The sequence below is a fragment of the Drosophila erecta genome, unplaced genomic scaffold (genome assembly GCF_003286155.1).
Source record: "Drosophila erecta strain 14021-0224.00,06,07 unplaced genomic scaffold, DereRS2 tig00000021-arrow-pilon, whole genome shotgun sequence".
NCBI lineage: Eukaryota > Metazoa > Arthropoda > Insecta > Diptera > Drosophilidae > Drosophila > Drosophila erecta.
Window position 1 is genome coordinate 16104870 of NW_020825198.1, and position 27975 is coordinate 16132844.

Here is a 27975-nt window from a genome sequence, read left to right on the forward strand (position 1 = left end):
TTGTTAAAGATAATAACTTATTCAAATTAAATTAAATATTTAATATATATAAATATTCGAGGAATAGTCATTGATTGCAACGACACTAAATGGAGAGCTGGAGATGGAGAGACGAGTGCGTACTCAGTTTCTCCCGCTCAGCTTTTCTTTCTCCCTCTCAATTGGATTTCAGCAAGCCGCTGCTCTCGCTGCAGTTTTCAGTTCGCATTTCGCTCTCGGGCGAAAAGCTTTGCGATGGAAAACCAGCGGACTCTGTCCGATTTGCCGTTCGACGTCCTCGATCTGATATTCGAGGAGCTAGAGAGCATTGTCGATAAAGTGCAGCTGGCGCAGGTTGATGAAAAGCTGGGAGCAGCGTTTGGCTACCACAGTCGCAGTGCCTACAAGAAGCTCAGCCCCTACTACCGCCTAACTCCCGAAATGTTGGTGGTTCTTGTGCGTCTATGTGGATCGACTATTGAGGAGTTTACATGCCGAAGAATGTGGAACGGGCCATGGAGTGATATCGTGGCTAAGTCGGTTGTGCAGCATTGTCCCAATTTGAAGTCGGTGAGAATTGATGTTGACGATGACAATTGTGACAGCGTGCAGTCCTTCCTGAAGAAAATGAGTAAACTATTGGTATCAGCTGAACTGAATTTACTCACAAGCAACCCAAAAAAGATTTTTGATTCGATCACAGAAATGACTCATATGACGAAATTAAAATGCAGAGGAAATATTACTGAAGATGGTAAGTGATAGCCAAACTTAAATATAAACATATAATTAAAGTTTTCAATACCTTTCCTTAATAAGCTCAACTACCCATTTAGACCATATGTATTTATTAAATAACCCATGCGTTCGCGTTTTATTTAGTTTACCAGGTACAGAACTTATTAGCTTTGGAGGATTTTGAGATCGAATATAATAAGCACTTCAATACCTACTCCCCTTTAAATGTTCTCGAGATTTGTGCACCACTGACGAGTCTCCGCTTCTTGACAGTAACCAACATAACTATAATGCCCTCAGAGCAGCCGCATTCGATGATTTGGCCGGAGCTGGAGGTTCTTAAACTTAACAACTGCGAAATTTTCACGGAATTGCCCGAGTGTCCGAAGCTAAAAACTTTAGACATGATAAACTGCAACTGCCACATTGAAGGCCTTCTGTTTGGGTTTATTCTGCAGAACGGCGTGAATATTGAAAAGATGAATGAAAATTGCAGTCCGCCTCCCTTCGATGGAGACAACTTTCTCCAAGTACTTCGATCATGCCCAAAGTTACGTAAATTTTATACACCAATGAAGGATATTAAAATTTACCAAGACTTTGTGTCGTCCATTGTTGAAACTCTTAAGGAGAACGGCGTCAAGCAAGAGGAACCTTTTAAACTTATTATTTATTCTCGTGCCAAGTTGAAATGGATTCGCCGATTAGTAAGTGGATATAAATAGGAATAATTCGCACTACTATTTTATTTTTTTTAGATTCCACGCACCTCTAGTCCCGATTTGATAGCTCTAGATTATCTGTATGATTTTTTCTACTGAACTTCGGTTTCCGTGGCCATATGTTGTTAATAAGTCTGTCAAAATTATCAACACTGAGCTAAAGCTAATGTTGGGATATTAAAAAAATATATATTTATTTCTCGAGAAGCTCTTTATGGATGTTGCCTTTTTTATTTAGGATAAATATATTTATGGGGGTATTCGTTGATCATTTCAAAAATGGCAAACACTCATTAAACCAAAGAGATAACACCAAATATAGGCCAAAAGGTAAAGCCCTGATTACAAATGTCTGCCCATGGAACAATTTAAGCAACATGACTAATGCCCCAGCAAATCCAGCCCACACGAACTTTGAACTTGCGCACCATAGCCATCCATTTCAGGACTGTCCTTTCCATCCAGGAGTGCGTGTCAGGTGCAATGGACGAGGTCCCGAGCAGGTTCAACAACATTGGCCGCAAATTCCGTGGCTTACTCATCAGGTGGTTGGGCGGCAGGAGCCCAAAGTGGGAGCCTTTGGGACAATGATTCACCAAAAAGTACAGCAGGATAAGCAGCAATAAAAGCGTTATGTGCCAAACATAATATAAATCCAAATCTAAAGCATAATAAAGTAATCTTTGAATATTTACTTCAATTAATTATAAATTATATTTGTACAGCTTTTCAGTTACAATGAATCGTAGAATTGGGAAGCAACAATCCTTAGATTGTTCAGCCTTAAAACATTATTGTAACAATGATATTTGTGGAGCTGGTGGCGAGATTTCTTATATGTGCAGCAACAGGAGGAGCTGTGAGGCAGACAAGGGAATAAACTTTGGCTAAACCCAAATATGGCCACCGAGTCGCCGACCCGACGGCTGCTCCTCGGCCATAAATAAGGAGAAATACACCCTCCAGAGCGCCTTGTCTCCTGCTCTGCAGGTCCCCAGGAAAATTAGTCTCAATGACCCCTCTGGAGGCGAGTGACTTATAGCACACTTTTGGCCACTTTGCGCTTTGACTTGGCTCCCTGGCCGAATCAGTTCAATGCACGCACATTGACCCAAAATTGGCTTAGGCCCGATATTGAGCTTTGTTTAGTTTGGGGCTATGCAAATTCGGACTCGTTTTATTTGCTCTGGTCAACAGTTTTACTAATTGGAACTAATTGGAAAAGAAACCATTGTCTATCTTTATTTGCCTACTATTTTTGAGCACAGAAAGGCTTTGCTTTAGCAAAAATTATATGGTATGAAAAAACATTTTATATTTGAACCTCATACGTCTTAGACCCAATAATTATTACTCAAAAGTATATATAATTTTATTTAGTATATTTATTAAGTATATTTTTGAAACAAATTATCGTGAGTTATTATTATAAGTAATATTATAATATAAGTTCAACTTACGTATTTTTGTCAATTTATGGTGGAGGCATTAAAACGTGTCAAATATGTGCACATCCCAGTGCGGATCTGGACAAGGACTTGTGTGTGCTGACCTTTTAATGACCATCGGTGCAATGTCGAATTTCAGCGACCGCGTGAGTGTGGGTGACACGTGTGTGCCACATATCCTTGCGCTGCATCGGTTGCATTCAGCTAACGATTTGTCATGGAAATGCAAGGGAACTGCAGTGTGCAGCCCTGAAATTAATCTGCCCTCCCTCATACCCTCTATACTTTTTTCCGCCCGTGTCTGCCACCTAGTCAGTGTCATTTGCAGGAGTTTGGCGTCTGCATCATTGAACTGTACAGTAAAATCCATAAAAAATATATAAATACAATTTTTAATGAATAATACCTAAATCATAACACAAAATTTCAAAAATATTAAACTAAGTCAATTGGTTTTTTCTACGCAAGTGCTGGGATTAATGTAATTTCGCTCCACAGCTTAGTAGATATTCATCGTAAGCTAATACAGGAACTTTTAGCAGCCTTTAGTGGGCATCACTGCTTCCCCCACGCTTGGGACCTTGGCAATGAGGCACTTCTGTCCAAGGATCCGAGTACGAAACCGAACCAGCGCCAAGGACCCGACTGCGGATGCGGAAATGCGCATGCCTGCGTGTCCTTGCCCTTGGTCCTTGGTCCTCGCCCGGCGGAGCAGTAGTAAGTCTCGTAGTGCCCCTGAAAACTCTTTTAACCTTCGTGCAGCCGCGTGGCAAGTGCATCGTTGCAGCTCCCAAACATGCGCTTTTGCACATCCGCTCTATGCAGAGAGAGCTATTTAGCTGGATTCAGTTTGGGCTGCCAGGGTTGCCGGGGCCGTCCGCTTAAAAGGACCAAGGGTGGCGTCTGGTTGCCCCTGCCACGTGTCGCCATGCCAGTTGCAAATTTCACGACGCTGTCATTGACCATGATATTTGGCCACTATTATATTACGGCTGCCAGGGCCAGTGTCTCAATGCAACGCCCTCGTTGCATTTGGAGGTCCTCCAGGGGACAGATTCGGTTCCAAAATGCCCCAGAAGATGGAATCCTAACTTGCGAGGGTCTGCAGGGGAATTAGGGAGGTAATTATTACTTGTTAAGTATTGAGTTTCAATAGAAAACTATACTAGTAGTATAATAGTCTATGACGGAGAAGTTTTCTTGAAATGCTGTCCGAAACAGATAAGTTCCACAAAGTTAATCCCATCTCGTCAACAACAATGGCAAACAAGAAAATCAAGGTTACTTGCTGCTGCTTAAAACCTACCTCGCAGCGTGAAAGACAATGGAAGCCAGCTCCATTAGAGTGCAACCCCCAAAACTGGCTAAAATCGAAGCAAATGGAGGAAGTATCTCTGCCTGGGACCGACCTTACCAAACAAGAAGTAGCCCATCGAGTGTCTAGGAAACCGCCTGTCCTCGTACTCCTTTCTCGCCATTTTCCGCCTCACGGTCCTTTGATTCCCACTCGCTTTCCACACCCCAAGTCCAAGAGTCTAAAGTTTGCTTTCATTTCGTTGCCCGAGGGGTTGCAACTCCAGACAGACAGACAGGCAGGGACCGAGAAGCAGGATCAGAAAACCGGAGAAATCCACCCACTCGCCGACTTTTTGCAATTATTTTTAATTTCTGTGCTACGACAACTCCCGGAATGCCAAAACTTTGCAACCCCAAAAGAAGCACGCAAAAGGGGCAAGCCACTCCAGCCGGGAACAACGATATACTCGTATACAGTTCGCGTCAGAAACATGGCTATAAGCTTCGAAGGACCGGTACAGGGCATCTTGAAATGTTGCACTGTTGAGATCACGAATGCTTGAGATTTGCTCAGTATTGGTATTTATATTTTCCTATGTTGAAGGTAACTAATATTTGTATTTCTTATGGTATGAGCCGCATACCTTCTGAGCACAGCTTTCTAATATTTGCATTATACATATAATATGGATCTAACAATTTCTTTGAAATCTTTGAAAGAAGAATGCTCTTTCCCAAAATGTTATTAATTTTCGGATAAATCCTACAACGATATCCCAGTTATGGTCATAGGGATCTCAGGCTTTCGCGTTTGCATAGAAAATTATAAAATTCATAATTAAAATTGTGACATATTTGAAATTGTTACGCATATTGTTGCTTAAATTTTCGATTTTTAAAAAATGAAAAAATTAAAAATTGGCACATTTTTGATTCCCACCTAGCGGGCACCCACTGTGGCGACGTGCATGTCCGCGCCTGAGTTCCATGTTCGGCGTCCATTGCACCCCCAATCTGCTTTGTACATTGACTTCTCTGCTCCGCTTTGTTCTCTGCATTCGCTGCAGGTTCTGGCTGTGGCTCTGTCGGCCTTCCGCTCTGCTCTTTCTCCCTATCACTCTCAGTGATGGTGCTCTCCCTTTTCTCTCTCTCTGTAGCCACTGTGCATTCCCATACCACGACCTACCTTACCCACACCCACAGTGCGCTGCCGCTGCACAACTCCCGCCCGGGCAGCGCAGTCGGCGTCGACGGCGACAGCGCAGTTCGTTTTCATATTGAAAGTAGAATTTTTCACTTTTGCGAAAATTTGCAGTCCAGTCTCGGTCTGGTCTCAGTCATTTTGAATACGTCATGTGGAACGCACCGTCACCGTCGCGTTTCGTCCTCTGTCGCGCTTTTCCTCTTCTGCGCAAAGGTCTTACCAATCGGCGGTTAACTTTCGTTTGTTAGTACCAGAATTCGATCGGGACAAATAGCAATATCCTCTGGATGCGGATGCAAAATGTGTCTGCGTGATGCGTCCGAATAAGTGGACTCTTTGTACGTGAATTGGATTAAGGCAGTGTTGTGTGAGCTTTGTATGTCAATTTAATGGAGAATTAATATCACAAATAACAAGGGAATCTCAAGGATAGTCCTTTCAAGCACAATCAGAATAGTGCAATTAATTGGTTAAATTATAGTTCTTCAATTGAAATTTAAAATTGAAACTTGTGACCATATAAAACACAAAATTACCTATAAAAACATATTTTGGTGTAACATATTTTTGTGTGCAAGGCCACATCCGAAGTCATTGAAAATAATTCAAGTAACGGAAATCTTTGTAAATAGGATTTATAAAATAAATAAAAAACAAAAACAAGCAAACTTATGTGGAAACTCATGCACCATTCAACAAACTTTATGTTACTGCGCATAACGGAACGATATTAAGCATATATCAGCATTAGGTGACTCATGAACGCATAAAAATGCTCGAATAACCAAATATCAAGTGCGAACAATTTGCATGGAAATGGACTTAAAATAGTGCTCGAAGCAAATGACTAAAAATATAACAATCGATAATGTGTGCTGAAAAAAAAGATGCGGTGTTTAAAATTGTATACAATCGACAGCCAAAGAGTTAAAGAGTTAATTAAAATAGTTCTATAAAAGGATTTATTGCATTTATTGCATAAAATGGATTTATTTGCAGTTTGTCCAGCTTAACAGCACCAAACTAACATCGAAAAAAGTAAGAGAGAGAAAGGTGATCGTTTTAATTTGCATAAAACCATGTATAGAGGCCGCTTGACCTTTCACTCTCGGATTTCAGGCGTAAATAAGCACTCAATTAGATGCTTTAGTCTATTGACCATTTGAAAAAAATCGAACTCGATAGCACTTATCCCTCCTGCTGAATAAGCTCCTTTTTTGGACCCAGTCCACCGCAGTCTGACTCATTCCACTCGGATGAAACTCCGTCTGGAGTTGCAACCCTCATTAGAGGCGAGCCACACCCCCTGCAAACAGAGCGCAGCCCCACCACCCAACGCCCCCCGGCAACTCCGCAGAAATGCAGAGACCCCAAGAAAACAGTGGAGGCAGCTAACAGGGGATCTGCTGCACGATTACAGCGCGCTGCTTGCTCAACTGTAGACGCTCTGTTAGCCTCGCCTTGGTGTGGGTGAACTTGAACACACACACGCTCGTGCTCTATTTCTCTCGGCGCTCTCTTTTTATTTGCACTGCTCTCTTGCTCTTGCTCGATTTATTCCACTTCAAGTTCTTATTTCGCAATGCAAGTGTGTGCGATGTCGTTCAGTGTTAAGGTCAATACATTACCGCCTCGTGCTCTGGTGTGTGTTTCTGTTTGCTGGCTGTGTGCGGGCTTGCACTTGAAGAAAATGTGTAACGTTTTAATCCTTTAAATATAATAGAACAGTAAAGAAACGTAGAATTTCACCTATTAATTGACTGAGATTACAAACATATTTTTATTAGTATTATTGCTTATTTGGGATAAGTAAAATATCTGTCTCAATTCCCACGATATAATTAAATCTAATAAGATAAATGTATGGCATACAATTTTGGCAAAGAACATCATATAAAGTAACAAATATTCTATAGTAAAATCCCCCAACTAATATTTTAAAAATAATTCAAATCGGCACTCAATCGCTGAATTTTAAATACCTTTTATTAAAATACATTTTCACTCTGTCGAATTCCAAATGGTTGCAGCGCGTGAGGTTGCATTTTGTTTGTTGATTAGGCTGCTATTGAATGTTGCCATGCACACGCGAGTGCACACACTCGCACGCCGAATGTCATCGCCTTTGCTCGTTTGTAAATAGCGGTTTATTTGGCGCCTAGCGTTTGTGTCTCCGTTCATTTTTGTGGAGGTCCCCCCACTGACGTTTGCGGAAGCTTCCGCTGTGTGGCCGCCATCGAATAGACAGGGAATGGTGGGGCATGAGGCATCATCTCATGGCGCTTCGAAAAATATGCACTTATTTCGACAATGTCAGATGATTGCTCTGATTTCGCGTTGTAGACAGGTGAAAGTAAGCGATGTTAGCAATAATTCAAGGGATGGTTTCATTAAACGATTAATTAGTTTTATCTTCAACATACAAATAGTCAATTGTCAATTGTACTCTCTGGCAAACTCCCGACAATAAATAAAAGCCCAAGCCCCAACACAGCTCCCCATTCATCGAATACGAGCAGACCCCGAACCTACCTCAATGCGTAACCCTGCCCTAACCCAGAGAAAATAGCCCAGTGTAGCCCAGACCCATGAAATTCTCTCCGCACGCATATTACTCATACGCACTGAAACGCGGAAGTTGAGTCCCGTTAAGTGAAACCCCAAACGGGTGGCGAGCAACCCCTGAATATTCAACCCTTAGCCACAAAAAACTCCAAAAACTCCCCCTCGAAACTGCCCCAGTCCAAATATTGTTAACCCCCCAACGAAAAAAAAAAGGTTTAGTAAAATCAGTGTGCGTTCTTCTCTTTTGGCTGGCTCATTCGCATTTATTTTTGTTTATTTATGTTTTGCTTTTCGTATTCTTCGCCCCAGCTTCCTCGTACGCAGTCGCTCTCTCTCTCTCTCTCTCTTTCTCTGTCTCTCTGAGCCTCTCGCTTTCGAATTCTGCCCATCTTTGCAGCCCGATTCTCTCATTTTTCATACGGTTTTCACTTTCATTGTGCAGCTTTTTGCGCGAGAACGGACACGCTTTTTTGTCGCTCTTTTCTGGTTCTGTTCTGTCTTTCCGAGCTTTTGCTGTTTCAGTCAGAGAAAGTACGGCCAACGCAACGGTTGCGAATATATTCCAACCTGCCGCGATTCTAGCAGATAAACAAAGCCCCACTGGCCGAGCAGAGAGTGAAGAAGTTTGGCAACAAATTTCCAAAGGAATATATTGAAAAATATTATAATAAATACACAGATGGTGTCAATAAATCGGGGAAATGTGCAATAATTATGGGAGCTCGCCAAGGTCCCTTATATAAGCGAGAGCCCATTGTCAAGGGCGCCAAGTGTTTGCCACATTGAGCCGTAGCCGTAGCCGTGGCCGTGGCCGTGGCCGTAACCGTGTCCGTGTCCGTGTATCGTGCCCGTATCGTATCCGTATCCGTATCGCCTCGTGAGCGTCCTTGTCCTTGTGCAGGCCGAACAGCTGCTTGGGTCCTGTCCCGTCCTGTTCTGCTCCGGCTGCTCCCCCTTCGGCCGCGACCTCGTCATCGTCCTTGTTCTTGAACCGTAGTCCTGCAATAATATCTGCTGCTAGTGCCGCCCCTCCGCCCTGAAAACGACCTTCCCGTGCGCCCAGCTGTTGCTACCGACCACCCACTCGAATTCGACCCTCAGCTGTTGGCCATACGATATGCGAAAAAGGGGAGAGGAAGTTTGCTAGCATTAATGCCAGAAAATCGGAGACCTGGCTAAAACAGCTAAAACAGCTGTGCGATTCCGACGAAATCTCATTATTCGTCAACTTTTCGCAATGTGCTTCAATAAGTTGTTCCTAATAAACAAAGTCACCCAGCGATTGCCTGGCACTAAGGTCAAAAGCCCACAGAGACAAGTGTAAGGGCCCAAAACCACAAATTAAGAAAAACAAAGCAAATCAAATTGTAATCAAAGTGAAAATTCCCAATGAATGAGCTTAAAGCAGTTAAACATACTCACACAACGCTCCTAAGCACACAACAAGCAAAAATAAAAAAATAACTAACGTATATTTTTCTAGAGGTGTTTAAAAAAGCCAACTACTATATGAAAGTATAAACACGCAAATATAATTGAAAACAAAGTGAATGAAGTAAATGCTCAGGTTTAAAAGTTTATAACAAAAAGGCAAAAAAAGCGTTGTGTTTCATGTGCAAAATCTTAAGAAATATCTATACAAATAAACACATATATTTTTGGAATAAAATTACTAATACTAATCATAATAATAAATCTTGTGAATCGTGTTGTTTAAAATATAAAATTATATAAAATAAGGCAGTGAATATATTACACTAAAATCCATTTATAAACAAACAAATTTAATATTAAACCTTATACACACCTTAATACGATCATTAAATATATATTCTTATACACGATACGATTTTAATCAATCAATACATCAATCAATTCAGCAAACAATCGAGCGATATTCTTCAATTCAATTTGCAAAAAAGTAAGTGTAAAAAGTATCTTGAACAATGAAATTATCCCTTATTATCCCTTTTATTTGGAAATCAATCACATTTTCAACGAACTATATAAATATGCGCTTTTCGATGTAATTATAAGAGGTTTAATCCCTTTCAGCTACTTCAAAGAAATACCTACAAACATACTCAGACGCTGCTGTGGATCAGGCGAAGCATAAATCAGCAAACAATAAGCCATCAAGTATTATTAGCAACTAAAACGAACTCAGACTCGGAATCAGCCTCAGAAATCTCAGCACGAGATCATTAAACTTAACTCAACTTAACGCAACTCAGTCGAACTCATCTCATCGTCAACAGAAGAAGCCTCAACCAGAATACAACAGATAAACAGATACAAGTATATATTTAGACATATGGTAATGATCAAGCAACTGTGGGCAGGTATAGGAACAACGCTAAGCTAAACGTAAGGACTAAGGACAACAACAAATTCTCTAGATTACAATAGAATACAGAAGAAGAGGACAACTTTTTCATGCAACTTTGAAGGCTGACAAAACAAATTTTTGATAATCCAAAAGCAGAAGCGAACAAATTACAAGATACAAGATACAAAATACAAATTACCACAAAACAGCAACAAAACAAGCGTTAAGAAGAAGAGACTGATTTTAAAATAAGAGCTAGGCAGCGGAAAGGATAAAAGGCAGCAGAAGTGAGGCAAAAGTGATTCTGGATCAAATCCAACTAAAAACAGAAAACAAAACGCAACTTTCCATACAACATATTTAGAATATATATCTAAGACAGATTGATATTTTTGAGCGATTATCCCTACTTTGATATACCATGTTGAAGAAACTCAAGTGCATGGAGGCGGTCCAGGCAGCAGCGGCTGCAACATCAACCGGCGGCTCATCAGGAAGTGGTCCCAGTTCCGTGTCCGGATCCGGATCCGCCTCGAAACTGATCAAGACCGAACCCATTGACTTTGAGATGCTGCATCTGGAGGAGAACGAGCGGCAGCGCGATATGGAGCGGGAGCCGAGCAGCAGTAATTGCAACAGCAACAGCAACAGCTTGACCCCCCAGCGATACACCCACGTGCAGGTGCAGACCGTGCCACCACGCCAGCCCACAGGTCTGACCACGCCCGGTGGCACCCAGAAGGTCATCCTGACCCCTCGCGTTGAGTACGTGCAACAGCGGGCCACCAGTTCCACGGGCGGTGGCATGAAGCACGTATACAGCCAGCAGCAGGGCGGTGGCGCATCGCGGTCCGCTCCACCCGAGACCACGGCCCTACTGACCACAACCTCGGGCACTCCCCAGATCATCATCACCCGCACCCTGCCCTCCAATCAGCACCTGTCGCGCCGCCATTCCGCCAGTCCCTCCGCCCTGCACCACTACCAGCAGCAGCAGCCACAGCGCCAACAATCGCCGCCACCGCTGCACCACCAACAGCAGCAGCAGCAGCAGCAGCAGCAGCAGCAGCAGCATGTCCGCGTCATCCGCGATGGCCGGCTGTACGATGAAGCCACTGTGGTGGTGGCCGCCCGTCGGCATTCGGTGTCGCCACCGCCACTGCACCACCACTCCAGATCGGCGCCCGTGTCCCCGGTGATTGGCAGGCGCGGTGGAGCTGCCGCCTATATGGATCAGCAATATCAGCAACGGCAGACGCCACCACTGGCACCGCCGCCGCCGCCGCCACCGCCGCCACCACCACCACCGCCACCCCAGCAGCAGCAGCAGCAATACATCTCCACTGGTGTGGCACCACCAACGGCAGCGGCTCGGAAGTTTGTGGTCAGCACCAGCACGCGGCACGTTAACGTGATCGCCTCCAATCACTTTCAGCAACAGTCGCATCAGCAGCATCAGTCGCATCAGCAGCATCAGCAGCATCAGACGCATCAGCAGCATGTGATCGCCAGCGTTAGTTCTAGCAGCAGCTCATCGGCCATTGGATCGGGCGGCTCTTCTTCTTCGCACATCTTTCGCACGCCCGTGGTATCCAGCAGCAGCAGCAGCAGCGGCAACAGCAGCAGCAACATGCACCAACAGCAGCAGCAGCAACAGCAGCAGCAGCAGCAGTCGAGCCTGGGCAACTCGGTGATGCGGCCACCCCCGCCGCCGCCTCCGCCCAAGGTCAAACACGCCTCCAGCTCGAGCAACAACACCACCAGCAGCAGCAGCAACGGCGAGGAGCCGTCCAGCTCGATTCCTGATCTAGGTAAGTCGTAAGTCTCCGCCCCCAGACAAGCCACTCGAACTGTTAAGCCAGCCACCCGTCGACCCTGACGGCACTTGTCGATTTGTCGATCGCTTTATGGTCGGATAAACGGGCGGCAGGTTCCTACAGTGCGAAAATACACAAATACAGCACACTGGACTGCACAACTGTTATGTTAGAAACAATAGAAGATTGCAATAGAAATGAGCAAGTTAGATAGGAAACTAATACACTAGTTTGTATTTATATAGCCTTTATTAAATATTATTTTATAAATATTTATTATATTAAATATTTTTAAATATTCAGTATCAAACACTACATAGCAGCTAAAGGTAATTTAGTTACAACCTAATTTATATCTGCGAAATCCGTAGCTCAGTGTAAAAGTGGGACAGACCAGCTGGGCATCTAGGAAATTAAAATGTGATCGCTTGTGAGTCAGCGGTTAATATGGCCTTATTTGTGCAGTTAGGTATTGCACATGACACTCTTACTCATACATACTTAGCCAGTAAATGGTACTAACGGTAGTGCTGATACCATCAAAAGGTCAAAACAAATATGAGTAATTTTACTTTCTACAAGCAAAGCCATCTATAATAGAACAATGAAGCACGTTTTAAAAGTGGAATGCAGTATGGTATTGGGTCAAAAGTGATTACTGAAGAATTCATTTTAGTAGTGAGATACTGGATTACCTCATAATTGAGGATTGCTTTTTCGGAATGATATACTCGTGTATTTGCACATATACACATGTAGACTGCGTCCAAGCCAATCCAGTGCTGCGCCTCAAATCTGAATTTTTATTTTTATTTCAATTTAATTATCAATTTAAATTGAAATTGTTTTCGGAGGTTGGTCAATAATCACACACCCCGCCCCCTGCCATTCACGACACACTTTTCAGCATTGCCAAGGTTGCGAGATATATGCTATATATTCCTGTACATATCTGTGTTCATTTTTGTGTGTATTCAGCAATTGCTTCTCTCGCTCTCTCACCTTGAACTTCAACTGGAATAAACTTGCCGCTCTGTCTGCTTCTCTGCTTTCCTCTGACGCGATGTCTGACTTTTGTTGGTATCGTATCTGAATCTGTATCTGTATCTGTATCCGAATCTGAATTGGCACTATATATGGGTGAAATTGCGTATAAATGGAATTGCGTGTATATGCAAAATGTGCATTGTTTGATTTCGGTTGCTTTTTATGAATTACTTGGCAACTTAGCAATTTGCAATGCGGATTTCACTTAACCGCTTCGGTTTTTCAGGTTTTTGAAGTCTAGACAAGATATTCACAATTAATTGCTTAAAATATAAGCTAACGCTTATTTAACCTGTATTAAAATTTGATATGCTAAATTTAGCTGATGTCCAAACGTTGTTTTTCCATCGAAATTAAACATTGATCTTCGCTTTATTCGTACTTCAGCATTCTATTTACTATTTACTGCGAGGTTTGATTGGCATTTGTATGCAAATTCAACTTTAAATTAATATCTGTGATTGTCACCTAATTATAGTGAATTAGAATTTTTGTTTTTTCACTTCCCCAGCTTGTCGCCATTTCCTTGAAGCAGTATTCGTTTTTGATATTAATGAGAGTGCGGTTGCGTTTGTTTCATAAGTTATTCACTCTCAGTTTTGTTTGGCTTCGCTTCCCCTAAAGCTTTAATTAATCAATTCTTTGTTTATTTTTCCACATAAACGATGAGGCGCAGTGCGATTATGTGACCAGTGCTTTTTTAGTCAGGTTAAATCATATGTTTGAATCGGAATTTCCAGCTAAGCGGTTAACCTGTTCCTCGAATGCGAAAAATACACGAATGAAAGTGACAGTTGAGAATGATTTTGGGCTGAGAGCTCTTGGTATTCCAATGATTTCATTTGGCTGAGCTGTGATTGGGGTTTTGTGTTTTTTTTTTTGCACATGTCCCAAGATACGCTTAGTTATACAATATATATATGTACGAGCGTGTGTGCTTATATGAAGAGTCTTGGACTACGGCTTGTTGTTCTTGCCGTTCTCCTTTTGTTGCTTGGCTAATAAATAAACGAGTCGGCGAGCTGAGCAAATAAAAGTCAAGGCCAACCGGGCCGACTTGATAGATTTGTTTGCCTTTTTCCATGACGAGCCATCGGTTTTCGAAAATGATTGCAGAGTTCCCGATTTACCACTTTTTCATTAATTAGTTTTCCCCACTTGCTGGCCCTGTCGCATATGCTCGATTGTAGGGCACTACGATTTTCAATGTCAATGCCACAACCAATCCGAGACCTTAAGCTCCACGCATCCACATATCAGCAATGGGTCAACACCGCGGTCCTTGTGTGTGTGTGTGTGTGTGTGTATCTGTGTGTGTAGAACACTCAAAAACGTCCATAGCCCTCATGGAATGTATTTTTATTCCATTGTTATCATTTTGCGCAAGTGACAGGCGCAATTGCCGCACATAAACACTCATGGGAAAGCGAAACTCTAAGAGAGGAAAATAGTGTATATACGATTTAAGACGTTTTTATAAAATATGGCAGTATAATAGTATACTTAAATGTTTTTTAAATAATTAAGAAACGTTTTTCTTATTTCGATTTCTATTCTGCCACTAAAGCTGTTTTGTTGTGTTGCACAACCATTTTCGTATTAAACGCTCCACAAATAATTCTAATTTCCCAGGTCGAGGGATTACCGATCGTTTTTAATGAAGCAAAGATTACAAAACGCATTATACAACGCGATTAAGGGCGAATAGGAATTGTATATTTATTTACATTTGCAACCCGAACAGATCAATTAAAAAAGCTTCACTTGCCAAAGGCAACTAACTTGCAAGCGCTGGAGTTAGCCAACTGTTGTGTAAACGGTTTTATGAACTAGTATATGGCGTTATGCAAACAGTTATCCAAAGTGCCAGTTCAAACATTGCGGTAAACCACCTACTGACAACAAGTTCTATACTAACCTTTGAATAACTGCTTTTGCTCGGCTAATGAGTTGTTTGAAAATTATTTTATATTTTCCTGCTCAGCGAAAATAAAGCAAGTTTTTTTATCGATCTGGTATCCTGTCTTCGCTCAATTTGTTTCATTAAACACACTGAATTAGTTTATAAATAAATATTAGCAGCCACGATTTGATTAGCAGTCAAAGTGTTTGGCCTACATCATACTGAAGAGCAAACGCATTTGCCCATTTGGGTTCTGGCCAACTTTCAATTGAGTCATTAGCAGTGTTTTTGACTTATTTTTCCGGTTTGCCTGGGCAAGTCTCTCAGTCATCCGACGACCTTGCCAGTGAAATTGCGCTCTACCTTGCATAACACCCATACAATATAGAGCCAAACTAAATGTTGATTTTTGCTCGGAATCAGCACTTATATTATTTAATAGAATAAAAGGCAAACGCGTAATTTGTTAAGGTTTGCTTGAACCATGTGCCATTAATAAATAAATAGATTATGGCCTATAGGAACCGATCTATGATCGCCGGAGAGAATCGGGAGAAATTGCGAATGATCAGTTGAGGGTTTTCGACCTTGAGGTTATACAAACTAATAATAAATCCACGTTCTTGTTACCAATTTCCTTTCTGACTGAAGTGAACATTGATTGGAAGTAAGTGTAATGATCAATTACAACCACAAAGTAATGGAAAATGCGCGTTGATCACGGTATTATGCCATCAGATAATTATAATATTATATTAGGCAGTACAATTAAAATTATTTTCTATACTTCTCCCCAATTATTTATGAAACTGATCAGTAGTAAAGTACTTATTATTGGTTAATAATCCCATTCCCCTGTTCCGAATGAAATTCCTTTCCAATGGCCCTGAATTACGATCAATGATTTTCGCATAATTATTCGAGAGCCGATTGATTTATAACTGTTGTACTAACTGGACTATGCTTAGTTCAACTGTAATTCAATTGTAAATCAACAAAACATTGACACAAAGTCACGCCAAGTCCAGTCTCTGCTTATAGCAATTTCTCAGTTACTTAACCAAACACAGATAAACGGGCTACGACGAAAAAAACAGTTAAACAAAAGTATCTGGCGGATAAAAATGCCTCACGAAGCACAACAAAACCTGTTCTAATAGCAACAAAAAATCGAAACAAAACAGCATTAACGAAATCCACATGCAAATAAAGCAAATATAATATATAATGTGCAATTGTATAAAAATGCGAATTACAAGTGGGCGAGCGTAATAAAAATGTTAGAAAAAAGCACAAGGTCATTGAGAAGCGGAAGGGAAAAACAAAAGGCAAAAAGCAATAGCAATAGAAACAAGAGCCAAGCAAAACAACAAATGTGACACACTGAAAGCGAGAACACAATAATTATACAAACAAATATGTATGTATGTATATGTGGGTTGGTTTGTGGGGTTCTAGGCGTCCAGAGGGGGGAGGGGGGGCTTGACAAGTGCAGGCGTAACGTAAATCTAAAACATTTCCTGAACGAGCGAGCAAGTGAGTGAGTGAGCGAGCGAGCGAGCGAGACGGCGGCAACAATTAGCGAAAAGTGAATTTGATTACAGTTGCAACGGGGCGTATGAGTGACGTACTTGAGCGCCGCCTGCGATCGAGCTATCGCCGTCTCCCTCGCGCGCCCTTGCCCACACCGCTGCATTCGCATTGAATCTGAGGCTGCATAACGGTATCGCACTAGGCCAAGTTGCAAGGTCTGGTCGGTAATCCCACACCCAAGCGGTATGTCCTCACAGCGCTGAGTTTCCACGATTGCCAACTGGCATTGCATGGTCCGATTGGAGTAAAATGCTGTTAAAACATTTTTTATTGACTAACAGTGTTGTGAAGTTTCGTTTCGTTTCGTTTGCGTTCCATAACACGGCTAGGGAACCCTTTTATTTATATTAAGATAATTTATATTTCACTTGGTATTTAATTTCAAAAATACATCCATGTTGGACAAGTGTTTTAAATTTGTTTGCAGTAGTGTAATGCTGATCAATTTTGAATTGCATTGCAAATTTTATTCCATGCGATCCGTTGTCACTGCGAATTTTTAACGTTTTCCATATACTGCAGACTAGTTTTACAAAGTACAACTGAATCGGTAAAACAGAAATTAAATGAATTTAGTAGTTTGGTCTGCAACGTTCACTTACATGGTGCAAACAAATGATCGCAAGCAAAATATTTTCCCCAATAAAAATCTATAGTAAGTTTTATTGACACGTTTCCTCCATATTTGCATCATAATTTTACCACGTATATCTAAACAAAAAAACAAAATTTAAATTAAAATATTAAATGTTTAATACAAGCTTAGCTTACAAACAACAATTGGCTTCACTCCTTCAACATTCAATAAAAATAAATATTTGCCTTATTGTACACAGTGGATTTCGAACCATTTTCATTTCATTAGACTATAGTCAAAGATCAGCTGTTTCTTACTGAATAATTTTACCATTTACAACTAAATAGGGGAAAAATGTTAATATACAAATAAGAAGATACCTACGGTTATAAGGAAAATTTAAGCAAATAGTGCGTACTCACATGCTGTTTACTTAATTCGATAACAATAGCTTGAACCTATTCCAAAATTTAGTAATGTATATTTATACATTTATTTTATAAGTATTTTCTTCTCCTGCACAGTCAATTTTAATGCTGTCCGCTCCATTTCGTATGAATAAATGCAAATAATTTAACTGAAGTTATCATTTGTATATCTGCATAATTTTACTGAGGCGGCAATATGTACAACTAAGTGGAGAAAGAGTAGTAGGTCAAAAAGAAGAATATATGAGTTTCAATATAAGATGGTTATATGGTAGAAGCTGATATTTTCACCAAATCAAGTAATGTAGTTTAAATAACAACTCTCAATGTTGCACTTACTTAATGGAAATACATAAAGGACGTTAAATATTGGAAAGAAATAGCTCAAGACCTTTCCAGCCTGGAAAATCCCCTTTGAGTTCTGCAATAAAACAATCAAGTATTACATGCCTCTAATGCGAATTCGCAGTTTTGCTTACCAGTTTGATGCCAAAAGCTAGCAAAGCTCCAGCGATGAAATACGAAAGGGCGAAAAGCAAATCCATCGAGTAAACGATGGTGAAAGTTTTGGGGGACATATCAGCACCATGCATATGCAAATAAAAATCCAGAATTGTAATGGAGCTCTTCAAAAGTATTACATTGTGAACCGAAACCATGAGCATGAAGAGACCGCATGCAATGCAGAAAGCTGCGTAGAAAATTGAGCAGCATCGAGCTGGTTGTTCCTCACAAGATTTACACATTACAATACAATTTTTTAAAATATATTTAAATATTCGGACAAATAATACTGAGAATTTTTTTTTGGAAACAAATTTTGCGGGACCGACTTGTGTTAGTACAAAAACTGTAATGAAATAATGTTCGAAGGCAACTGCGATCTCTGAATAATAAAATTTTGGAAGCCTACTTTGCTTAACAGCCGATCATACTAAATACATTTCTTATTTTAATTTAAGACTATCCCACTAATTTGGTGATATTGTCAAGAAAGCCTTTGCAGCATAATTTTATTTAGCCAAGTTTAATATTTGCCCATTTACTTATGTACTTGTCGATTGGTAAATAACATTTTCATTTATCCCTCCTTTATTACGCAAAGTACTTCCCAAAGGTTCTTCAAATAAACCCACTATCACTTCATTCGCTTCAGCAAATATATTTAATTTCAGACCCTCAGGGACAGATTTTATACTAAATATTAAAAGTATTAGTTTGTCCATATTTATTCAATTCTTTTTGATATATTTGTTATACCCGTTACTCGTAAACTATGAACGTCCGTATAAACTCCTTGATATCAGGAACTAAGAAGCATTTCCAACATTTCCTGATGCTGCCCCCTCTAATGCCCATAAACCAGCCAAAACGGCCACGCCCACCCTTTTGAAAAAGTACTGTCTTATTCATTTATTATTTCTCCGAAACCGGAAACTGGACTTGAAATCGTGATAATGCTTGAAGTAATAACGCCGAAAAGTTTTCTGAAAATATTTATTTTAATACAATTTCCATTCATCTTGATATACAATTTCACAAAAATTTAAATTTGTTTGCTAATGATTGTTGAATACAAATTTGGAATTGCATTGCAAATTTCAGTCCATACGATTCGAATTTTCACGTTTTCCTTATATTGCTGAATATTTTTACAAAGTAAAACTGAATCAAGAAAACAAAAGAGAAATTAGCACAAGAAGAACTGTAGTCGAATGCATCGACTACTGGCTACCCGTTACTGGCTTTTTTCATTTCAGCACGTGCTTGCATTGATTATATTATCCTTATCAAGAATATATATAGTTTGCAGCGTCAAAATGTTAGAATAACTATTATTCTAGCGTCTTTGGTTATACACACTCGTAACGGGTATAAGTGGGGAACAAAAAATGAAGCACTTACATGCCGTTAACAAAAGGTTAATGTGATATATCTTGTCGAATACTCAATTATATTTATTGCGCAAAGTCAATTTTGATCATCGGTTGAGACTGCGAAATTTTATATTTTTTCTTGCTTCATAATGTTCCTACGTATAACTAAAAGGGGAGAGCAAAGTGAACAAATAGAATAGTTATATAATTATGCACTTACATTCTGTTGGAAAAGCTTAAACTAGTCCACAATGATATATATAATAAATACATATATTTTCTTCTTTGTTGTAACATACAATTTTGATGGCGTCCAATCCATTAGCTTTGCGAATATCCAATTACTCTAATCAAAGTTTTCCTTTAAGTATCTGCATAATTTTATTACAGAGCCAATATGTACAACTATATTAAAAAAAAAATGGGAATACAATTTTTGACAACATGCCGATTTTTGAATCAAATCAAGTAACGTGTTTTTAATATACCACTTTTACACTTACCTAACGGAAATACGTAAATAATGTTATATATTGGAAAGAAATAGCTTATGATTTTGCCAGCTTTAATCAACCCCTTTGTTTTCTGATAGAAAAATAAAAATGTTATATTACCTAAATGATTCTAATGTGAATTAGCTTGACCCGAGCTTACCCTTCTGATTCCAAACGCTAGCAAAGCTCCTGCGACGACATACGTAAAGGCAAAAATGACATCCATAGTGTATATCAACATAAGATGCTGTTCCGTCAAATCAGTATCATGTAAATGCATAAACCAATCCATAAGTGTAATAGATTGTTCCAATATGATTACATTGTGCAGCGAAAAGCTAAACGCAAATAAACCTGCTCCCAAGCAGAAAAATGCATAGAAAATCGAGCAGCATGCAGCTGGTTGTTCCTCACACGACTTGCAACACATTCTTAATATATTTTCAAATTTTTCGGAAAAAAATACTGTACAATTTTGGTTTGTGAATAAGAATTTTGACCGACCGACTTGTATTGAACAATGAAATGTATTGAACTAACTTTCAATGACTACTCTGATCTGAAAAAAAATTCAATCTCTGAATTAAATCAAATAAAAAGAAGTTCACTTGATCCCTTAAGTAGCTAATATACAATGTATGTTTTGTTGGTCAGTTTTGTGGCTGAATTGTTGTATATACAATCAAAATAAGGTAAATACTGATACAAGTTATGAAAACAGATTTTGTGAACTTATTAAAATGCCTATTTTATTTTATTTCCACTCATACAGTTACAGTTTACATTACTTAAAACAAACTCTACAGTTTATATTTCATTGCTTGTTTTCGTCGCAGTAAACATCCTTAAACTTCAAATTGCACAGCTCAAAAATGGCATCCAAACAGTAGGAAAAATCAAAAACATTTTAGGGCCAGGTTTGTCTTATAAATCGGCATAATTTTATTGCGCAGATGCAATGTACAACTAAATACAGAAAATGATAATTAACTACGATTTAAATATACGTTTATGGGGGAATCTTGAAGAAATAATAGATGGGGATATGTTTTCAGTCAGTTTTCTCATAACGCGTCTCGAAAACTGAATAAAATACTGAATTTTTTAAAGTGTGTTCATAGGAAAAGCTAACTCACCTGTTGTTAGCACAAACATCCAGGTGTATAGGGCAAAGAAGTAGCTTAAAACTTTTCCAAATTGAAACACCGCCTTGGAGTTCTACATTAAGGTCAAGTTAAAGGATAGCACAAGCTTTGGAACTTATTTTACCGTTCTTATGCCCAGCAGCATAAATATCCCAGCCAAAATATACATAATGGAAAAGAGCATAATAAAAGATATATTAAACCAGGCATACATTGACACTCCCTCATGTGTTAAACTATTTGAAGTATAAATGTAGGTAGTTAAGTGCAATACCATTTTTATATACTCGTCTATATCAATTATAAAATACATCGAGTATCCGATACCCAAGGTACCTATAAGTATGCACCATATGGAATAGAACTTCGCCCAGCTCAATGTTGGTATGCTCGCGCATATTCGACACATGGATTGAAATTCAACAATATATATTTTGGAGAAGTTTATTCAAAAATATATTTTCTAACTTTGTATCTACTCTGAGGTAGTAGTCGTAGTGAACTTAACACCCTCGATTCGATTGAGTTTTGGCTATTGTATCATTATTTGGACAACGTGGTATCTTTTCAGTGCTATAGAGTTAACTTAGAGTAGTTCTATTTCAGGTATTTTTACAACCTGTTCAACCTTGTTAGTAATGATTTCACTTTTACCGTTCAACTAATGGCCCCTCCATATTATTGCATTGTCACGTGCCCACAACGAAAGGTGAATATTTCGCAGTCTGAGTCAGTTGATCAGTTGGCGAAAAGCTTTTAATTTCTTATAACTGAATATGGCCTGAATCATCTTTGCGTGGTTAGATGAAGGTTTCTCAGACGTTAATCGGAGCGGTCTTTCAAGGCAGCGTAGAATTTGGGGTCGTTTTGGTTAAGGCTTCTCAGAAATCTCTTTTAGAGTGAATCATTACCATAGCTCAAAACATAACTCTTTCTATTGAAAGAAGGCTCTTATCGTCCGGTAATAAAACAACATTATCTGAAACCTTGAGTAAACAAAGAGTGCAATTAGTAATGCCAACTTTAAGTTTCCCGCTGGACATTTCCATACAGAATGACTAGCCATTTGCAATATTTATGCAAATATCAACACCAGGCCATTAAAACCCCCAAATCCCTGGAGCATCCAAGCAGTTGCCCTGAATTGCACATTTAGGTCATGAACCGGAAACGTCTTAATTACATGAAATAAGTGAAGCTCAAAGTCAATTTAAATGCACCACAAAAGTGCAAAACGCAGAGTGAACAAGAAAAATCAAAAGTGCAAAAAAAGAGGCGAAAAAAGGCGCAGGCAGCAGAGTATTGCATACATAAAAAACTCGAATCAAGTTAAATAATTAAGCTGGCCAGTAAAGCAGAACAACAGGAAGGGAATGAGGGAGATAGCTAAGCTGGCGAAAGAGAGAGGGAAACTCGACTGAGAAAGGGCCGCATATAAAATATCGGAACTAAATCTGTACATTTTAAACTATAATTTTTAGGAATTTATTTTTATTTGAAGAATTTTATATTTATAAATAGTGCACTTATATTACTTGGTGTCGCTCATTTTTCATGAAATCTGGTTTGGGGATTGTAAAAAAATGTAATAAACAACTCATATCCTGCACCTTCGCCATCGAATAACCACTGTTTCAAGAAAAAGTATCTCGAGAACAAGAACTGAGCCAGAAACGATAAATCGAAGACCTTGAACTTTGGTAACAACAAAGGCATGCAGAATAGTCCGAGCAAGAAGAAATGAGCCTGGAAAGATCAAAATCGAGGTGGAGATGGGGCCACAGTACCAGCATTAAATCAAGCAGACCAAACCAAAGGTCCAATGTAGGGCAGACAGAGAAGGACGGCAACAGAATAAAAGAGAGGGGAACAGCGACGGATTCGTCTGGTTATTAGCAGGATCGGCAAGATATAAAACTGGTTGCAGAGGGAGCCCATGAAGAAGTTTCTCAGGCAAGTGCCATTGACCTACAAGCAAAAGTCGTTGGCTTCTTGTGGATCGCGAAGAACGCAATCCAGAGGGAAAGGGACAGGCATACGCGGTGTAGAAAGAGTCGGCACATGAGTCAGGAAAGGGAAAGAGGAAGTGCACAGAGAAACTTGCCCTATTGGAAAACTAAAATTAATCTAATTAAATATTGCTCAGCCGGTCGTACAAGACTTCCTTTGATCTAAACTAACTTGTGCTATTTATAGGCAAACTAAAATCCTGTTTTAGTAGTCAAAAAGTTAAAGACCTAGAAGTTTACTGCAACATGTTTGGTAATGGATAACCCCGTACATTTTCGTTGCCCTTTCTTACCGTGGACAATTATACTAACTCCTTTTCTTACTGTGCAAAGGAACTTTGGTTTGGTAGGTGGGCTGGCCTTGATATTGTCAACGACTTGACTTCACCCAAACAACCACAACAACAACAAGAACACAAACAACATCACCGACTGCAAGAATTTAAAAATAAAATACCAAAGGAGAGGGTTGGCCCGAAGGAAAAGGGAAAGAGGGGGCTATTCAGCGTCACGCTTGGGACTTGGGGGCGCTATTTATACATTTTCCCTCTTGTGATCTGCTTTTTGTTTATATGCGCGCCTAAAAACGTTCTCAGATTCCTTTTAGCCCCTCCGATCGCTTCCATTGCCCCAAAACTGGCAACAACTAGCTGCGATTCGAATCGCGGCTGTACTCGAATCTGCAATCTGCATTCCCTTCAATATGCTATTGCCATCCCGCTCTGGCCTGGCAGATATAGCTCAAGTGCAGTGCCCTTGACTTAGGTCAATAACACGATTTGCTGTCGTTCTTCGGGTCTTTGGCTAGCTCTTGACTCTGGCATTATCGGTGAAGCTCACTCTAGAGGGTATAACTGGGTTAAAAACAACATATGATTTATTGAACTAAATTATATGCCGGGTACAGGGTCCTTTAGTTATGAAAAAGCCGGTCTCAATACGAAAATGCTCCTTAATATTTTTGTTTAATTTTTATTTCAAAACCAATTAGTTCTTATTATTCAATCAAGCCCTAATTTGTATAGCAGCTATGGTAACTTTAACAGCATTAGATCTAACCAAAAATGATACGCGTTCATTCAATTTTGTTAGCAAGGCATGCTCGTAAGAGTTAATGGCATTGAAAAATATAAAAGCCAAGTTCTAAGCCCAGTCACCAGTTCAAATCGATTGTTTTTCAATGCAGACCCCTGCCGCAACCCGTTGATATCCGGGCATCTAGAACCTTATTAACCCAAACAAATACCGAAAGTCCGCACACGTCGCTACTTAAATGGCTCATCCTTGGACATGCCATTGCCATTGCCAGTGCCACTTGACAGTGACCTTACAACAGCCGAACGGGGCACCACCCAGTGGCCATCACCACCCCCCATTTGACACCCTTTGCCACCCCAATTCCACGCCCCCACCCTCGTGCGCCCTTCGCTGGACTGCAAGTGCTGCTGCATAACCTTTGCCTTGCATTTGGAGGCGATGCGCATGAACCTGACATTGAACGTGATGGCAATGAAATTTTCCGAACTACTTCCGAGAGCGAAAGAGAGAGCAAGTGCAGCGGAGAAAGAGAGGACGAATAGGGGGCTAGCCGGCAGAGAGGGAACTTAAAACTTGCCCATCCCACCGCATCCCCCAGGTGAATGGGGGCTGGCATTTTTGATGGCTTTCTACTATACATTGTTGCGTTGCTTTGCCGGGCTCTCGATTCTGAATAGTTAGGGGCTGGGCTTTAGGGGTTATGGCGTGGGCCACCGACGTTGTGGCAGAGGTCAGGTCAGGGCCAAAGCACTTGACATTTCTCCCCCTGCCGCGATATCATAAATATCACAGCTCCCCAGACTTTCGCCACATATATGGGTTAGTGTGTCACGCAAAAGTCGGATTGGATATTTCTTATAAGCAATATCGGATCGTTTTCGTGCGGAACCACACAGGTGTCATTGAACCACATGTGAGAAGGGAACATACGTAAAATGAAAATAAACTAGACTGATTTGTTTACAACTCGATTTTCATAGAATAATGGATTACTTTTTTACTTATGTGTGCTTTGTTTCGTTGGTTTTCAAAAGGATCTATTATTACATTCCTCCATACAATAATTTGATACAAGCATTGGTTGATATTGTTATTTGCATCATTTCGCATTTCGGCTCAAGAGTTCAACTAGGACGCCTACTTTCTTAAGCAACATAATTGATAACTAATCGATGAGTTTTCCAAATCAAATTTGACTATTCGTAAGCTGTGATAACAAACAAAAACTTTGCTTCTCCCAAGTGCTATTTTTCAGAACTCAATTTTGGAAGAGTTTGGAAAGGACTGCGTAGAGAGCAATGTGTTATATTTACAATATAAAATGATATTATATTAATAATATTGTTTATTAGCTGATAAATGTTGTTGTTGTTGAAAAAGTTGTATTCCATGTTGTGAGGCGTGTGTTTTTCCTATATTCCCGTGTATACCGCGCTTGCGGCTGCTGAAATTGACAAGTCCTTGTTCGTGGTCAAGGCCGTGTTGTGGGGCGTGGGGGTGGCGTGTGGGTGTGTGTGAGTGTGTGGTAGTGTTTTCCGTCACAGTTAAGTGTGAGTGTGCAGACTGCAAGATGGCAATGAAATGTGCATGCGTTGACAGCCACAAAAACGGCAACAACAACGGTCTGCTCTTCGGATTGTATAATGAACGCACAAGGACAAGGATAAGGACAAAAGCGACAGGCTTCCACTGCTTGCATACCACTAGCCTCTTTTTCGCCCATTGGGTGCGTGTTTTTTGTGTGATAAGCAAAGTCAATGTCAACTTATAATTGCCATTTTCCTTCAATTACCAGCACTCGCTGGTGAAAAACATTGATTTTTCCTCCGTGCATCCTCAGGATTTACTTTAGCATACTAACGCAATTCTCCCCGGCTTTTGACATTCAATCCGTCTCAGTTTGTTTGAATCTATATTCGGCTGTTTCATAATTTCCCCTTCTATCGTCGTATTTATTATGGCGAAATTTGGCCTGGGGGAAATACTCGATGGGAAGCCTTGGCTCACTTCCGTGCCTTGAGTAATTTCCTTGGCATTTTGCCCACTGTGCTGCCAGAGTTGCCACCGCAAACTCACTCACTCAATCATCAATTGTGCTCTGACGTAGCTTATGGGTTTGCATTGACATCAGCCGCATTACTCTATCGCATATGTATACATAGACTTCCCCACTCGTCTGCTCTGCGACATTGAAAATAAATAATTTTGTGTCTGGGCACGGGGCATATCGAACGATTCGATGTCGGTTAGGTGACCGCCAGTTTCCGCACTAAGTATTCTAATATAATTGAGGTACTTTGGCGCAGGTGGGCAGGTGGACAGGTGGGATTACAGGTGCACGCTTAGGGGAAGCAAAATCTACATAGAATCAAGTGCGATTTGGTATAAATAACTCATTGACTGCAGTTTTGTCATACGAACGGTTTTCTAAGCAGGAAATATAACATAAATACTCATATCCGTTCTCTGGTATATTTGTTGATCTAAATTTAAAAAATAATTTTTGTAGTTAAATTTTGTATGCCTAACATAATATCTTTTTAGAATGTTTTTTAAATTATGTGCATAATATGTCCCAAATCGATCTCAAACACAAAATACATAACTAAAACCTTTATCTGAACCTTTTTTATTCGTTTAAAAAAATACTGGCAACTTCTTCCGAAAGGCACTAAAATACTGTTTAGAAGTCAAACAAAATAAGCTTGATAATTAGCCATCGTGACTTGGGGGCATCATCAGGAATTATAATAATAACAAAGCAGCCGCAAAAAGATAGGGAACTATGGGGGGTGGGCAGTGGGCGGTGGGAGGTGGGAGGAGGAGGCTGGCCTTGCCTGAGGTCTTGTGTAAGCGACTAAATGGGGAGCGACCTACGTAATGTGTGTCACTTGCTCCACACTCTCACTCACACACGCGCAGGCGAGAGAGGGAGGCAAAAAGTAAAATGAAAATAAATTGTGATGGTCAAGGTCGTTGGCATGTGCGCTTTGCGCAATAAAAACACAAAAAGCGGGCGCAGAAATGAGGAAAAATGTGCAAAACAAGCGGATAAAAGTTGGGGAACTCTCGACGCCTTCATTCTGTCTGCCAGTCTTAGAGGACCGAACCGCACACAACCCACTGACGCCCCATAAACTGACCCACATTCAATATTTATTTATATTAATCCCGTATTCTCTCCCCCTTTTCTTTGCAGGTATGTACCAAAACGCTTGCCAAGTCCAATTAAATGTAAGTCCTTCTCGGATGTCGGTTAATGCCACTCAAAGTCAATTAACTGGCAATTAAGCCAGGTCTTACCTTCGCAATCGGGCTCCCTAGGCAATTACTCCTGAACAAGGACCTGCTGCCCATGTCCCGGCAGCTCTGGGCCAACTTTACATTTCCACACTTTTCAGTTTGCATTCCGAGGGCAAAAGCTCTCGCCTGCGCTGAAGGTTACTTGCGATCAAGGGCAGTCCAATGTCGGATCCTTGCTGAAGGATGCACGTGTAGAACATACAAGGGCATTGGGACACTGAAACCATATTCTCTAAACATTCCATTCCAATATAAACATTGTCATGTCTTTTTCTTAAATCTTTAAGAGAATTTCTAGCATATCAAAGCTGATATTATTTGTCATTTAGTTCAGTTTTGTTGATAAGCTCACTCTTTTGATCTTTGATACCAAACGTTTTCTGGTTTCTCGTTCAGTGCTAGCATAGTTAAAGAATATACAAGTTTTAAAATATCGATTTAAAAATAGTTGCTCCACCCACTA

General features: G+C 40.3%; 4 protein-coding genes across 6 annotated transcripts in view; 2 read left to right on the forward strand and 2 right to left on the reverse strand.

Moving 5' to 3' along the window:
* The first annotated feature begins 205 nt into the window (after positions 1-205).
* On the forward strand, positions 206-1651 carry LOC6546172. Of its 3 annotated transcripts, none has more exons than XM_001972833.3 (3): positions 206-733; positions 862-1424; positions 1476-1651. In XM_001972833.3, the coding sequence occupies exons 1-3, from the start codon at positions 235-237 to the stop codon at positions 1536-1538; spliced, it is 1125 nt and encodes a 374-aa protein (XP_001972869.2). In that variant the 5' UTR covers positions 206-234; the 3' UTR covers positions 1539-1651. The 3 variants fall into 3 exon arrangements, with proteins under 3 accessions (XP_001972869.2, XP_026832837.1, XP_026832838.1); XM_026977036.1 differs by having other exon boundaries at positions 991-1424; XM_026977037.1 differs by lacking the exon at positions 1476-1651 and having other exon boundaries at positions 862-869; positions 991-1021.
* Positions 1652-10007: 8356 nt separating this feature from the next.
* The window catches only part of LOC6546114 (ecdysone-induced protein 75B, isoforms C/D), a 98388-nt gene continuing 80420 nt past the window's right edge, over positions 10008-27975 (forward strand). Inside the window, exon 1 of the mRNA XM_026977761.1 lies at positions 10008-12092. Coding sequence (XP_026833562.1) covers positions 10703-12092 — 1390 coding nt within the window. The 5' untranslated portion in view covers positions 10008-10702. The remainder of the gene's footprint in view (positions 12093-27975) is intronic.
* On the reverse strand, positions 17041-18416 carry LOC26526025. Its single transcript, XM_015158722.2, has 6 exons — positions 18126-18416; positions 17986-18067; positions 17641-17850; positions 17413-17557; positions 17244-17352; positions 17041-17183 (listed from the first exon to the last, which is right to left on the reverse strand). The coding sequence occupies exons 1-3, from the start codon at positions 18390-18392 to the stop codon at positions 17792-17794; spliced, it is 408 nt and encodes a 135-aa protein (XP_015014208.1). The 5' UTR covers positions 18393-18416; the 3' UTR covers positions 17041-17183; positions 17244-17352; positions 17413-17557; positions 17641-17791.
* On the reverse strand, positions 19155-20475 carry LOC6546110. Its single transcript, XM_001972836.3, has 5 exons — positions 20178-20475; positions 20027-20108; positions 19744-19928; positions 19552-19688; positions 19155-19311 (listed from the first exon to the last, which is right to left on the reverse strand). The coding sequence occupies exons 1-3, from the start codon at positions 20445-20447 to the stop codon at positions 19870-19872; spliced, it is 411 nt and encodes a 136-aa protein (XP_001972872.1). The 5' UTR covers positions 20448-20475; the 3' UTR covers positions 19155-19311; positions 19552-19688; positions 19744-19869.

Excerpts from the sequence above, each read along its gene's own strand:
- LOC6546172 (XM_001972833.3), top strand. The coding sequence starts at position 235 with ATGGAAAACCAGCGGACTCTGTCCGATTTGCCGTTCGACGTCCTCGAT. Across the intron at positions 734-861 it reads AGGAAATATTACTGAAGATG|TTTACCAGGTACAGAACTTA; the intron begins GTAAGTGATAGC and ends CGTTTTATTTAG. Across the intron at positions 1,425-1,475 it reads TGAAATGGATTCGCCGATTA|ATTCCACGCACCTCTAGTCC; the intron begins GTAAGTGGATAT and ends TATTTTTTTTAG.
- LOC26526025 (XM_015158722.2), bottom strand. The coding sequence starts at position 18,392 with ATGTGTAAATCTTGTGAGGAACAACCAGCTCGATGCTGCTCAATTTTC. Across the intron at positions 18,068-18,125 it reads TAGCTTTTGGCATCAAACTG|AACTCAAAGGGGATTTTCCA; the intron begins GTAAGCAAAACT and ends GTTTTATTGCAG. Across the intron at positions 17,851-17,985 it reads CCTTTATGTATTTCCATTAA|TTGTACATATTGCCGCCTCA; the intron begins GTAAGTGCAACA and ends TTCTCCACTTAG.
- LOC6546110 (XM_001972836.3), bottom strand. The coding sequence starts at position 20,447 with ATGTGTTGCAAGTCGTGTGAGGAACAACCAGCTGCATGCTGCTCGATT. Across the intron at positions 20,109-20,177 it reads TAGCGTTTGGAATCAGAAGG|AAAACAAAGGGGTTGATTAA; the intron begins GTAAGCTCGGGT and ends TTTTTCTATCAG. Across the intron at positions 19,929-20,026 it reads TATTTACGTATTTCCGTTAG|TTGTACATATTGGCTCTGTA; the intron begins GTAAGTGTAAAA and ends TTTTTAATATAG.